This window comes from Cyprinodon tularosa, unplaced genomic scaffold (genome assembly GCF_016077235.1).
Source record: "Cyprinodon tularosa strain WSP-4 unplaced genomic scaffold, ASM1607723v1 ctg66, whole genome shotgun sequence".
NCBI lineage: Eukaryota > Metazoa > Chordata > Actinopteri > Cyprinodontiformes > Cyprinodontidae > Cyprinodon > Cyprinodon tularosa.
Window position 1 is genome coordinate 2983485 of NW_024039407.1, and position 14063 is coordinate 2997547.

The 14063-nt window shown below is 40.3% G+C and overlaps 1 protein-coding gene across 1 annotated transcript in view; it reads right to left on the reverse strand.

Annotated features, from left to right (window-relative positions):
- LOC119799431 (nucleolar protein 4-like) overlaps positions 1–11148 on the reverse strand; it is a 120636-nt gene extending 109488 nt beyond the window's left edge. Inside the window, exon 1 of the mRNA XM_038309323.1 lies at positions 10738–11148. Within this exon, the coding sequence (XP_038165251.1) occupies positions 10738–11148 (411 nt within the window). The remainder of the gene's footprint in view (positions 1–10737) is intronic.
- Positions 11149–14063: the final 2915 nt, after the last annotated feature.

The following is a 14063-nucleotide window of genomic DNA, read 5'->3' on the forward strand; positions in this document are numbered from 1 at the left end:
TGTGCTCAAAACACAAAGGGAACTCTAACAAGTAAACAAATACATGGTGGAGCCCAGTAAACTACAGAAGACCTCAACATAAACCCTGCAAAGCAGGTTTGGGATAAACTGGAGCGAAGGGGGTCTTAGACACACAAACTGCCTCAAGACAGGGTCAAAGTGAGGTTAGGATACAGACACCCTTGCACACACAGATACAGACATGCCAGAGACCTCTAATTCCTGTCAATTCAGAGTTTGTATTATGACAGAATAATGAGCTCTTTGAGATAGAAGAGATCCCCACAGCCTGATAGCAGGGGCCAACCTGATTCAGCTGCCCTTCTTCGGCAGACGCACAGCACACTATCCGACCCCCAGATGCACCAAACAACAGGGATGATTTTGTCACTGCTCTGCTCAGCATGTCTCCATTGCTGCTTAAGAGGGCAGATGAGCAAAGTGCAGAGGTTTTCGTAAACAGACGCAGAGGGTTACCTCGTTCTCCAGCCCACTTTGCTGCTGATAAGAAAGAGACTGGATTAACTGCAGTCATCAAGTCAAAAACTGTTTTGAGTCCTTCTAATTCCCAGGTCAGCTGTCACTGTTTAATCATCATGGTGTAGACTCTACATGCAAAAGCAGAAACACATGCAGCATGAGTTGTTATTAAAACTAATTAGTAGAGTCACAACAAACTTATTGTGCAGAAGCATTCAAGGAAATGGGATAGATACAGTATGTGAAATAACTTTTTTTTAAACTTTGACTAATTCATTATTCTTTACCCCAAAATAAAAAAAACTACTGAAATGTTAAATTTGTTGTTAATTTTCTCTAGGATACAATTTCGACTCAAATTTGAACACTCTTGTTGCAACCTTTAACAGGCTTGTGTCATAATCCTGAATGTCTCACCGCTCTACTTGCCAGAATGGACACAATGTATATAAATTTGTGGTAGTTATGACATTTCTAGGTTAGGCATTGACCACTAGGAGTGTAAATCACACCCATCATGGCGATTCGATTCAGTATTGATTTCCTGACCAAATGATTCGATTATTTTCGATCCTCAAGAATACATCATCATCTTTTTCCTCCGCCACGTCTTGCCTACCTCTTCTTTTACCTCCGCTATCTCCACCATGTCTGTCTTGCCTACCGTTTAAACGACTGTATGTGTGCATGCAGAAAGAGGGTGGTGGCTAAAGGAAGTGAGGTAGGAGGGCAAAATAGGTTTAGCGCCACCGCAGCACGGGAGTCAGAATTACGTCCAGGAGCAAATGGATGAAAATAGACCGGAGGTAAAAAAAAAAAAAAACATGAATCGATACTCTTGCAGATGTGTCGATGCATCGGATTGTCGGCTGTTGGATCGATGCATTGATACAAAATGATTATTATTTACACCCCTATTGACCACCAGGGTCCAATTTGGACATAGAATCTCCTTCTCCAATTTTATTTCTGCAATCCAATTGTATCATTCAAAACAACCCACAGCATAATGCTGCCAACCCCATGCTTAAACTAGGGCTTGTTGATCAGTTGATTTCATCCATTTATCAATTTTTCTTGTTATGAAGATTTCAATTTTGAAAAATCTGGATTCTTTCCTCACCGATTCACACATGGGCTACCATACCAGAGTGGCATCGGTTCATCGCTATTTGTTCTTAGATGTAAACTGATAACGGTGTATTACCAACGTGGGTGTCCCCAGATGGCACTGAAGACAAGGGGGACATGTCCCCCCATATTTGTATGACCCGGATCTGTCCCCCACACTGGCCCTACAAGCTGAGAACTAGAAATTTCCTGCAGAAGTTCTTCCTTAGAGGCTGGTTTGATCAGTTAAAGCTACATATAGCCCTTGCAGTACTGCCACCCGCAGGTGACATTAGGTGTAACCATTGCATCATTACGAGTTTAAGCTTGAAAAGAGCTGACCCAGTAGTTTACAGGAACTAAATGGCATTTGTGAAAGGTGCTAATTATTGTTCGACCCTGTTATTTGGCACCAGTAAAATACTGGAATCTATCTGTTAAAGAGGCTTAAGACTGCCAGAGGGAGGGATTTCAATTCCTGAAAGAAAGAAACAAAAAAACAATCAAATTCAAGTGCATAACTTGCACCATTCCCATATACAATCAAGCATACATGATTTGCCAGCTAATAGTAGATAATTTAACCCATAAACCCCTCTATGCATCGTCCTCCATCCTATCCGCTTTCCACCCAAACTAGCTACTTTCACTGTTTGCTGTACTTTCGACATTGTCATTAGTGAGAGCGGTTGTACTGCATGAAAAGCAAGCCAAAAAGCAAACAACCAGCTATTTTCCCTGTTGGTCGACAGCAAAGCCTTATAAAAAGAGGAAATATCAGAAGTTAGCTAATTTGTTGACTGAATATGCCGCTAATGTAGCCACACCTTTAGCTACACCCAGACATATTGAATAGCAAGCTAAGACCTGCAGTTGTACTACTAAGTTATAACTGAATGTAGAACTAATTTACAGTAATACAATGGCGATGTTAACTGAAATTAATTAAATTAAATTCAATTCAGTTTATTTATTTAGCACCAATTCACAACACATGCAATCTCAAGGCACTTTACAATTTAACCAGATCATACAGTCAAATTGATTCAAAGTTTTTTATCCAAGGAAAACCAGTTGATGCATTGACACATTGACTCGAAGCCAATCTCTCACACTGAGCATGCCTGTAGAGACAGTGGAGAGGAAAAACTCCCTCTTAACAAGAACAAACCTCCAGCAGAATCAGGCTCAGTGTGAGTGGCCATCTGTCAAGGCGTTAATTACCGTAATTTTCAGACTATTAGCCGCACTAAATTGCATGATTTGTACATTAAAGGCCGCACCGGACTATAAGCCGCAGGTTTTTTATGTTTAATTACCATATGGTTCGTGCACAGAGAGGATTGTCGGGAAAGAGGCAAATGTTTGGGGAGGCTCCTATTTATTATTTCTACCGGTACGTTTGTTTTCCATAATGAGGGTGTCACACAAACTGTCTTGCGCTCGCAATGTCCGTCTTTCTCGCTGTCGTTCTGTCTTGTACCACTCGCGGTAGAAGCCTGCTTCCGGAGGACCTCCACATTCCTGTGCACGTGGCTACCGTACTTGTGTGTTGAAGCAAATATGACATCAACATGGTGGATGGTAAAATCCATAGATTTAGGTATTACCCTAGTGGCCGTGAGCTGTAAAAGTCCATAGATAAGCTGCATTGTTATATAAGCCGCAAGGTTGAAAAATGGGGAAAAAGTCACGGCTTATAGTCCGAAAATTATGGTGTATGCAAAGTTGGTTTTCATTTTTTTCATAAATTCCGAACCCCCATAAACATGAATATGATAGTGTTGTTTTTACATAAAGAGGAAGGCACTGATAATTCTCTTTTTATCAGTCGTTAATTTTGTTACAATTTTTTTTTTTACATATATAGCTTCTCTCTGTATAAGCCCCCAAAGAGAAGCATGTAACAGAAGCTGCACCGAGTACCATGGGCTAAAATTTTAAACTTCTCAGCGGGAAAATTCTGCACAGCAGTAAAAAGTCTTTACATTGAACTGTTTTATATTAAACATCAAGCTGTTAAGCACAGCTGACAATGCTCAAAGCAATGAGTTGTGAGGACATGCAGTGTGATTGCCCCTTTCTGTGCTGCACTGACAGTGGTGCGGTGGGCGTCCTTGTGTGGTTAATGGTCCTGTACCACCTTGTTTTATTTTACAAGGGTAGGAATTTGTCAATGGAAATGTAAAAAAGCTCAACCATGATGTCTCTTACACTCCCCGACTCTGTGGAAGCCTCTCATAGCTTGTATTCACACATCCCTGGTGCTGAAAACACACAGACTGCAGGGGGGACTTTTCACTATTTGTTGAAGTCATTAATTGGGAATCATCATTGGTAACTGCTTTTGACCCCCTCCTCCAAGGAAAAAAAAAACACAATTACATACATTGACAGCATTCATGAGCACAAATGAAGTGTTCTAGAAGAGTCCAACAGTTTGGTTCAAAATAAAATCCTAGAACAAATAAAAAATTTTGAAAGTGTTTTTGAAAGTGATACATGCTATTTTTATTATGTAAATTATTTTTATTATGAAACTTCGGGAATAAAAAGATTAATAAGATTTGGTAGGGAAAAAAATCAGAGATGACATTTTTTTAAGTCATACCACCAGTAGGTTCGCAGGTCTTAAAGCTTCACTATGAAGCTTATATACAGGGCTCTGCACTTTATTATCAGGGTAAAGTTTGTCTATTGTCACCTTAAAAAATAATCACCAAACGGTAAGGATTGACTAGTCAGTGTTTTTCATTTAAAAACAGTGTTGATTTGTGTTTTATTTTGCTTTCCTGTTGACAAAACATGTTAAAGAATGTGTAGGAAATCCTTGGCCTTCATTATTCCTTCTCTGCATTGCACCAATGCTACAAACAACAAACTAGCCCCCAGCACCATGCTACCACCTCCATGCCGGTACACTGGGTTCAACCTGATTCATTTAATCCAAACTCAGTTTTTGATGCAGTTTGACATCCCTGTGAAGGATTCAGACCGATACTCTTTATAACATAGTTCCCGATTAAAAAAATAAATAAAAAACTTGAATAAGAGCTATACAAAATTAAACCGGTCATAGACAGAATTAAACCTGAACAGGGAGCATAATGTTTAATGCTTAAGCCAGCCTGTATTCCCAGTTTTTGGTTTTCAGGCTGCTTTCAACACTGTGACATAAACGTGAGTATAAAAAACACTTTTATGCAAATCTTAGGTCTATGAGGGGACTGCATTTCAAAACAAAGAAATCAAAAGTTAATATTTTCAGCTCCACAGTTATTCAGTAAACTCTGTCAGTTTAAATATGATTGGGTTTAACATATCCTCTGTGTTTTACTCTTATTTCTGAGTCTGTCAACAGCCCTGGCAATAGAGTGCACCTACAAGCCATGTAGACCAACAGGTCTTATTCTCTTTGATCCGTGTCTCTGGATAAATGTTCATACCCGACATTCAGCAGAGAAATAATGGATCATTATTTGCCACACCAAATGGTGCAGACATGCACACATCGCTGGTGTGCAGGTCTGTGTGTAAACAAAGAGGCTGCCTGATAGACAGTTGCTGCAGGAAGGTCACATCCCTCTCAGTGTGACATAAAGAAAGAAAACAGAAGTAGCAGTACACTGATTATTTCAAACATAAATACAGCTGGAAGAAGCTGTGGAGTTTGACTCTCACTCAGTGACCTGAGGAGAACAGAAGAAACCCAGTCAGTTCAGGGTTTTATGCAGTTTGAATGCCAGCCTCAATGGCGGCAGTTAGACATGATCAAATGAAAAATGCTCATCCCCACTACAGCTTTCCTAACCTTCCAATTGCATAAACTGAACCGTAGTTTACTTTATTAGAATTGTTCCCTCAGATTCAGTTAATCCTTTTATTTATTAATGTGTCACAGCTTCCATAAGGTAGTCCTCCTGTACGAGCAGAAGATGATAAAGGAGAAGTTAAGTTCCTCTTAGCTTATACAGGCATCATGGACAACTGCCTTTTAATTGGCAGTTCTTGAATTTTAAGCTTTTAAACGGCTAATTTTTTGCATGATACAGTTTTTGCATCAACTCATAAAGATGTTAACTGTTAACCTGGCAGGTCTGACCTATAATGTGTGAAGGAGGGATGTCCAGCAAAACCTTTGGAGTTGCATGGTTGAAGTGACACCTAGTGTACTAATATAATGGGTGTTAAAAGGGGGTCTGCAAAAGACGACAGATGAGGGAATCTGCTACCTGTGCATCCTCCTGCACGAGGGCATTCCCCAAAAAGTCAAAATGTCAACTTCATTGGACTGAGTCGACTCACATTTGGGCCCCTGCACTTTTTTCTGTCCAAAAACAATGTTACGTTACAGTACACTGACACCCGTCAGGCACTAGGACCAAGCGGAAAACCATTGCTCAAGCTGAAAGCCCGTTTTGAGATATCTTAAATGGTTTAGGAGTTACGGTCTTAAAAAAGAACGTGGGTCTGCAAAAGATGACAGATGGTGAGGGAATCTACTACTGTAAGTTGGGCATTTGTTATTTTCATTGGGTGTAAGTTAATGTAGTCTTAAGGCCAATTTATGCTTCTAAAGCATAGCCTCTGCAACTGTCAAATCTGTCTACGTGCAAGACCACACCCCCCCACGTAGAGGTTCTGCAACCGTCGTCGCGCACCTAAAAAAAATCCTGACTACATGTCGGACGGTCGCAAACCCGTGCAGACCTCAAGCAGAAGTGCGCAGACAAAAAGCAGCTGTGATTGGTCCTTTTCCTTTTCCGGCTGTCTGTCCTTCTCGATCCGGTGCCGGGCATGCCATTTTTAAAAACCGGGGAACAACTACAATGGAAACTACGACAAAAGGTTAATTGAGGAGGTTCGCTCCATTAACAGAACCTGTTCCTCTTTGATGTCTAGCAACTCCATCTCTGTGACCGTGATATCTTGCAGACGTGCCATTGTTGTTTTGGAAGATAAACACTCCCACTGGCGCCTCCAAAGTTCTCGTGACCATCCGCCAGAGTTCTCACGAGTTCTCGAATAGGCTCCCCCTTGCCCTTTGGAGGGAAACTGCTGTGCTTCCCTAGAAAATCCAGACCGACTGTGCAGAAGCATAACAGCAAAACTGGTTTGCGACCAGACCAAAGCAACATTTCATGTGTGCGGTTGCAGAAGTCTAATCTGCCCTTAATAAATTCTTAACTCTCTACATTTGTATTCATTGCATGCATCATATTATATATAACTGTGGATGTAACAATTTTCCCTTTTATCCATCTCAAACACATTCTTTATTTTTTATTACTTAAGGCTACGTAGAAACAGAGAGCATGATTTGATATTTGAGATCTATTTTCTATAATCCTGTAGTTTAGATTTGTCTACTATTGTCTATGGAAATGCTAGCATGAGCGGCTAATTTCCCTCAAACTACTTCAGCTCTGTGCCTCCCCATTGCTCTTTGATATTTTACCCATTGTTGCCAATGGAGTAGTCAAAACTCTCTTCCCTATACGGTTCTGGTTTAGCCAATCACAATAACAAAAGAAATTGCAGCAGACTCCGTCAGAAACAACAATGTATGCTTAAAAGCTCTTGGGGTTTCTAATGAAATTGTGGATTCTGACAAACCAGCAGCAGATACCTGTGCATCCTCCTGCATTAGGGCATTTGTCAAAAAGTCCAATTTTCTTCTAGTCAATATTTACTGTCAAATAGTTGACTTGGAAAATCACAACTTCTACGCTGGCATTTTTATTATGCTCCAGCTCTGGGCTTGGAATCTCTTGCTTTTGTCACAGCTTTGTATCGAACTTTACATACTTGGCCAACCCATTTTGGGTTGGACTCAAACAAATTAATATTCATTGTGGTTGATAAAAGATACCCACATTTTTACAAACTCATTTAAATTTGTTCAGAGGTGTTCTTGGCCTAAATGGTCTGCTTCTTAGCTTGTGACTTTACAGTTTAATAAGTGGAAAATATTCTCAAACTTCTACTTTTATAAAATAAAAAAAAATGCCAATGACACGGCAGACTGAAGACAGTCTGGCCAAGTTAGCAGTGGTGTCTACTCTTTAGGTCTAAAAAAAGACTGGACCTGTCACAGCATGAGAGGCGGCCCATAATGCAACCATAATGCTTTCTTTGGCCAAAAAAGTTAATATTGCAGCTTCAAAGATATATATATATATACTGTATATATATATATATATATATATATATATATTACGGCTGCAACTAACAATTATTTTGCAAATCTATTGATCTGTTGATTATTTTTAGATTAATCAATTAATAATTTGATTGCCAGAGCTTCCTTAAACAAGAAATTAAACCAGGTGAAAGTACAACTTTTCCACTTGAGGAGTTCTGGATAGAGCATATTGACAGTCGTAAAGTTTTTTTTTTAATATATTTTTGTTTTGTTTTGTTTATATATTTTATTACAATTTTGATATAGTCACTTCTCTAAGTGGGTCGCACTGTCAGCTAAAGGCACGTTTTAGTCCCAGTTAATGATTAACTGATTACTAAATTAGTTGACAATTACTTCATTAATCAATTAATCAAGTTTAATCCGATTAATTGCCCTAATATATATATATATATATATATATATATTTTTTTTTTTTTTATATAAATTTTTTTGTAGTTATCCGATGACTGCTTCCACAAAATCTGTTAGTCCCACCCTACCCCAGAGTCATCAAGTCATCTCTATGTCATGTATTTGTTCTGACCAGGTGAGTCCAATCTGGTTTAACTTGTGCAGATTGGACTCACCTGGTTCAGTGGCTGGGTAGAACAAATGCATGACAAAGACATGACTTGTTGACTCCAGATCCCCCATCTCTGCCCTACCCGCTCCTTTCCATATGCCATGTAAATGGTGTAAATCAGTCAGGCTACAACACTGCACTGTTCCAAAATTAAAGAGTCTCTGTTTGTGTTTTTGCATCCGATAGTAGATCACCTTGGACCAGTAGAATAAGAAGTCGTGGTGAAGAGATGGGGGATGTGGTTCCATCAAGTCATCTCTATAACATGTATTTGTTTTACCCAGCTACTAAACCAGGTGAGTCCAATCTGCAGTGTGAATTAACCTGTGCAGATTGGACTCACCTGGTTCAGTGGCTGGGTAGAATAAATATATGATATAGAGATGACTTGTTGACTCCAGATCCCCCATCTCTGTCTTTGTGTTACTCGTAAGGACAAGGCCAGATTCTTCCCTGTATATTTGGTTCAACAGACAAACCAGAAATGTGTCTGATCTCATCATTTTTATCCCTGCATTGTGGTCTAACAACTTTTAGGTTATTAGCTCTTATCTTTAAGGGGAGCTCAAACTGCTGTAAAGCAGAGCTGTGGGTCTCATTCAGTGATCGATCTGACTCTCAAATTTACACCAGCCAGTTTTCTGAGAAAAAAAAACCTGCAAGGAGCATCAACCTGAAAAATCATTTCATATTCAAATAAAGCTACTAATTGGGTGAAATGGTACGCAGTGTTGAATTAAATACATTACAGTTTTGAATTAGCAAAATATTTAATTGAAATCACATCAGAACTTTTCCTCCTCATTTATTTATTATTTTGACATAAAAATCTGCACCATAGGAGTATAAGCAGCTTGTTTTCTATGGACATACCTTCAACTTTGTAAACTTTCAAGCTTCAGGACTATCTCACATAGAGAGACAAAAGCTTGTAGCCACCAGTGAAGTCACAGACACATACATGTTGCTTAGCAACATGTATGTGTGAGTGCATCAGAACCAAAACAGTGAGACTATAATTTTGGGACACCAAGGGCGGCTCAGAAGCCTCTTTTGTGTAAAAAAATTTGAAACTGTAGTTAAATGGTGCAGCTATGCTATTCGATGAAACCTCCTTCAAATTGTTTGGGACAGCTGGAGAACAAAGATGTGAAAGCAACCACGCTGTAAGGCATCCCGTGCCGGTGGAAAGTGGCTTTCTGTCTGAGAGATTTACCTTGATAAATTAGCGATTAAAAGCGTCCTGAAGGAGCAGTGTCTTCCGACATTTCAAGAACTGTTCGATCAGTAGGTTTTAAAGCTCAGTGTCACAAAGAAAAGACAATGAAGTAAAAAAAAAACATAAATATCAGAATCCCTAATCTTACTGAGAGACTAGCATGCTACCAGTGAGGATGAAATGTTCGGATGCTAAAAATTAGTAAATTCTGGAAGAATAACCACAATGAAATGATAGAAGCCTGAGGTAGAGTTGCTTAACCTCAACTAAAGCCTATAAACTGTTCTAAACTGCTGGGAAAAGGACGGTTCTGCGTGTCACACCAGCATTCTGAGACCATTTATGGACTTCCCTCTAATTCAGATCTAAAAACTCGGATTGTTGGACAAAGAGCAGCTTTGTTTAACAATCCAGGAACACCTTAATGTTGAACAAAGCTCCTCCTGCTAGATGGAGCAGTGGGTCTGCTGGTTAAAGATATAACTAATCAACATATAATTTAAGATTACCCTGCATGAAGTTGACCCATCTCTCAATAACAGCAGCCCACTGAACAACAACATGACAGATTAAAAACAACTCAAACAGAAAATTAATTTTGAAATGTAAAAAAAAAAAAACATTTCTGTGAATTAGTTTTTTTTAAAGAATAACCTCAGCAGTTTGGCAGAGATTTAATGAACAAAGGTACCAAAAATGAAGATCTGCTGCATCCTTTGGTCTGCTGAAGTCTGGAGGAAAATCTTTTATTCTGTGGTTAAAATGTAACCGTTTGTGAACATCTTTCCCTGATAACATCTGGTTTCATTTCTGCAAAGCCTGCCTGTGCTATTAATTGATGTGTATTTCCTTTAAAGAAGAAATTAATGCATTTTTTAGCTAAAAAAAAAAAAATCTGGGTTTGATTGGATCGGCTCCACAGGTGTGAGCAGCCCAGCCTGAGTCGCTGAACCGGGACACTGACAGGTGGAATCAGCCCTAATGGGACAGGTGTTTGTCGTATCCATGGCAACGAGTCGCTAAGATTTAGCCCCCCCCCCCCCCCCCCCCCCTTTACCTTGGCTTCGTTCCCATCGTCTAAAAATGAAACAAATATCGGTCCAAAATGGGACAAACGCTCCTAAACACAAAGAGACAGAAAGGGGAAGGAGCACCAACCGTCGCCTTGATGGGGACGTACAGCACCGGCGGTCCATCCGATGACGCTCCGCTCCGGCCCACCTGGAAGCCCTTCGACCTCACCCAGAATTTAAATTTGGCGTTGATGTGGTGGCCGCCCGCCTCCCTCTCCTGGAGGAGCGCTCCTCCGCCGTCCTCCTCGCCGTCCTGCAGCAACGTCTGCAGGATTTTGTTGTACTTGCGCCGGGTCACGGTCTTGGTCTTTCCAGAGTCTCCGTAGGTTTTCAGGCACCAGTCCCGGAATTCTCCCACCATCTCCGCCACCTCAGCCGGAACACCGGCGGGACTCTGGATGCTCTGCTGGGTCGGGCTCTGGCTCTGCAGCTTGCTGTTGGTGGTGGAGATGGGAAGCACGTCTCCAGCAGCCCCGGCGGCTTTTCTCGTTGTCATAATGAAAAATGAGAACTGACCCACTTTACCGTGTTGGGAAATGTCTTAGAAATTGGTTGGAATCTGACTGAAACGCAGTGGGAATCAGTAGAAAAGGCTCAGAACTATAGAATAAAAAAAAGGTTTAAGCCGTGAAATTGTCCCGACAATCATCGTCAGAAATTGATTCAATTTACAAAGAAAAATGAGCCATAATTTGGACCAAACCGCCTCCTACTCCTCCTCCTCCTCTCTGCTATTTACGCACCGGCTGCGAATAAAGCAGGGAAGCCAAAAATCTCTCTTCGGGTTCCCTCAGCTGAACTCCTTGGCCCAGAAGTCTCGGTTCGGTTCGGACTCTCCAAATGGAGCAGGAAGAAAGCGGTACAAACGGGACAAACCGGGGCGGTTGAGCCGCGCGTGCCCCTCAGACACACCTGTTAGCCGCGCGGGTCGCTCGGCCTGTCCCGTGGGGGATGTCACTCAGCGCCTCCCCCTTCGTCCACAACCAGGAGCCTCTTCCTCCTTTTGAGGGAGAAATGAAATGAGGAAGACGTGCGTTTCGGTTATCACCCCTTTTCCTCTCTTACTAGAGAAGAAAAACCCATCAGAATATTCGGTCCAGTTTCCCCGTCCTCCTCCAGCTGATGGCAGACACCTGTTAGACTCCCGCTGCTGCGCTGCGTTATTGGCTCTTCCTCTGATAAACTGTTAGGCGCAGCGAGGCTGGTTGTAGGAAAAGACTATGAACAGGAAACGTTGTCCTGAATGAGATCCATCCAAACATCTATGAGGTCCAACGTTTCCAACCCGGGCCGTCCTGGGATGCGCACGCTGCAGCCAGCCCTTTGAAGCAGGAAGTAGCTATCCACTGGAAATGAAATAAAGAAATAAATACCAACCGACATGCATGCACATGTGCGGTTCTAGACAGGGGCCAGTGCCTCCGTAGACTTCCTGGCCCCTATTATGGCCCCTGTAATGAAGACATAATACTCAAAGAAGTTCTAATGGTGATATGCGCTGGAATACACATGGTTGCTGATAGGTCCTTTGGATCTGGTGGATTTTTTTTTCCTTTACAAATTCTTTTTTACTAATTATCTAAAAACAATAAGGTGATAGCTTCAGTGGTATTGAGATAGATCCCAGTTTTCATCTGCAAAATGGTTTTTTTTAAAACAAATTGCTCTAATTGTTACGGCTGAATTTATCAGTTTTTCATGAGTTCTAATTCAGATTTGAGAGAAAACAGTAATTTTAACTTAAATTAAGTCAAAAATATGTAAAATTCCTAACTTATGAATGTATATTGTCCTAATAAGAGAGTCATTTTAATTATACCTAACTTCAGCTTATGCAGCTATATTAATATACTTGAATCCCTTGCCGTGTTTTATATTTCAGGCTTTTCTGGGCCCCCATGAAAACACGCTGGCCCCCTCCTGGCCCCTGGAAGATTTGGTCTAGAACCGCCACTGTGCATGCAGATGTGTTTGTATATCTCTCAGTAGAAAGCATTCAACAGGTTGATCCTCTGCTTCGGCTGCAGTCAGCGCAGGTTAGATTAGAACAGGGGATTCATTTGGTGTTTTTTTTCATGAAATGTATTGAGTTAGAGGTAATGTTGTGATCTTTTACAACCGGATCTGGTGTGAATGACACCTCCTTACGTCCCCTAACCGAATGCAAGTTCCACGTTGTTCAGAAAAGAACTAATCTACACAGAGAGAGAGGGAGAGAGGATTCTCCAGGTTCATTAGGCTGAGTCGACTCACATCTGGACAGCTGAAAACTGTGGTTAATTATGCACATTAATATACTAACATTAAAGATAAGTACAGCATAGAAAGCAGAAATAGATTTAGTGTTTTATGGGGTAAAGAGAAAATGATGTGTTTCTGCATATAGGAGTCTTCAGTGAAATCATAGATAAATAACTATTTTAATAAAAACGTATTAAATAATCAATTTATGTAGATATTAGTACTTGTACATACTAATTTTATGTAGAATGATTACTGATAAAAGTAGGTAAGTAATGACAATGGAAAAGATGTTCGCCCAAAACTCAAACCTGAAAGAATTTTATCCACTATACCTTTTATCTAGAAAGCAAGATGTTTGAATATATTCGCCTTTTTTTTTTTTTTTTTTTTTGCAAAGGCTGTGGGAAAGTATAGTTTGTCTTTATTTAGAAAATATGGATGTTTTGTTCGTTAATTTTCCTGTTGGATCAGTGTAGATTGACCGTGAGGTTTTGGTGCCTATCTACTTTCGGCCACCCCTTATTGTACATTGGTTAATGCCTGGCCACCCTCATAAACATTTTCTGGCTACGGCTCCGGGTGCAAACAGCTTATTCTATGGGTTTAATAGAGCAAACACTACAGTTAGCAACGCAAGCTATATTAGACCAACCTGATATAACCAAGACCTGCAATATATGCTAAAATCAGAAATCATATTATTTTCAAAGAATGATTTCACCAGATAAGGAAAAGATCCTCAAATCCGTTTTTGTTTTTGTTTTTTATAACAACGAATTTATGACTTACACTAAGTATTTAAATAACTGTTAATTATTTTTTGGGCCACTTTTCTCTCCATAATCGTTTGGGTTTTCCACCAGACTACTTTGTTTTAGGACATTGCAAATTATATTAATCTATGATAAGACTTTGACTTTGACTAGACCACTTAAAAATAAAAAAAATAAAACTGTTTTGTTATTATTTAGCAATTCAGGACTTGTTGCTTGGCTTCATTGTCCTCCTGCATCTGAAAAGTGTTTTGCTTATAGGTCACAGACAGAAACCCAGACATCTTCTGTCAGGGTTTTCTGGTTGAATGAAAAAATCCTGGTTCTATTTAGGACAACAAGTCATCCAAGCCCTAAAGCAGCAAAGCATTCAAATACCATCAAACTACCACCG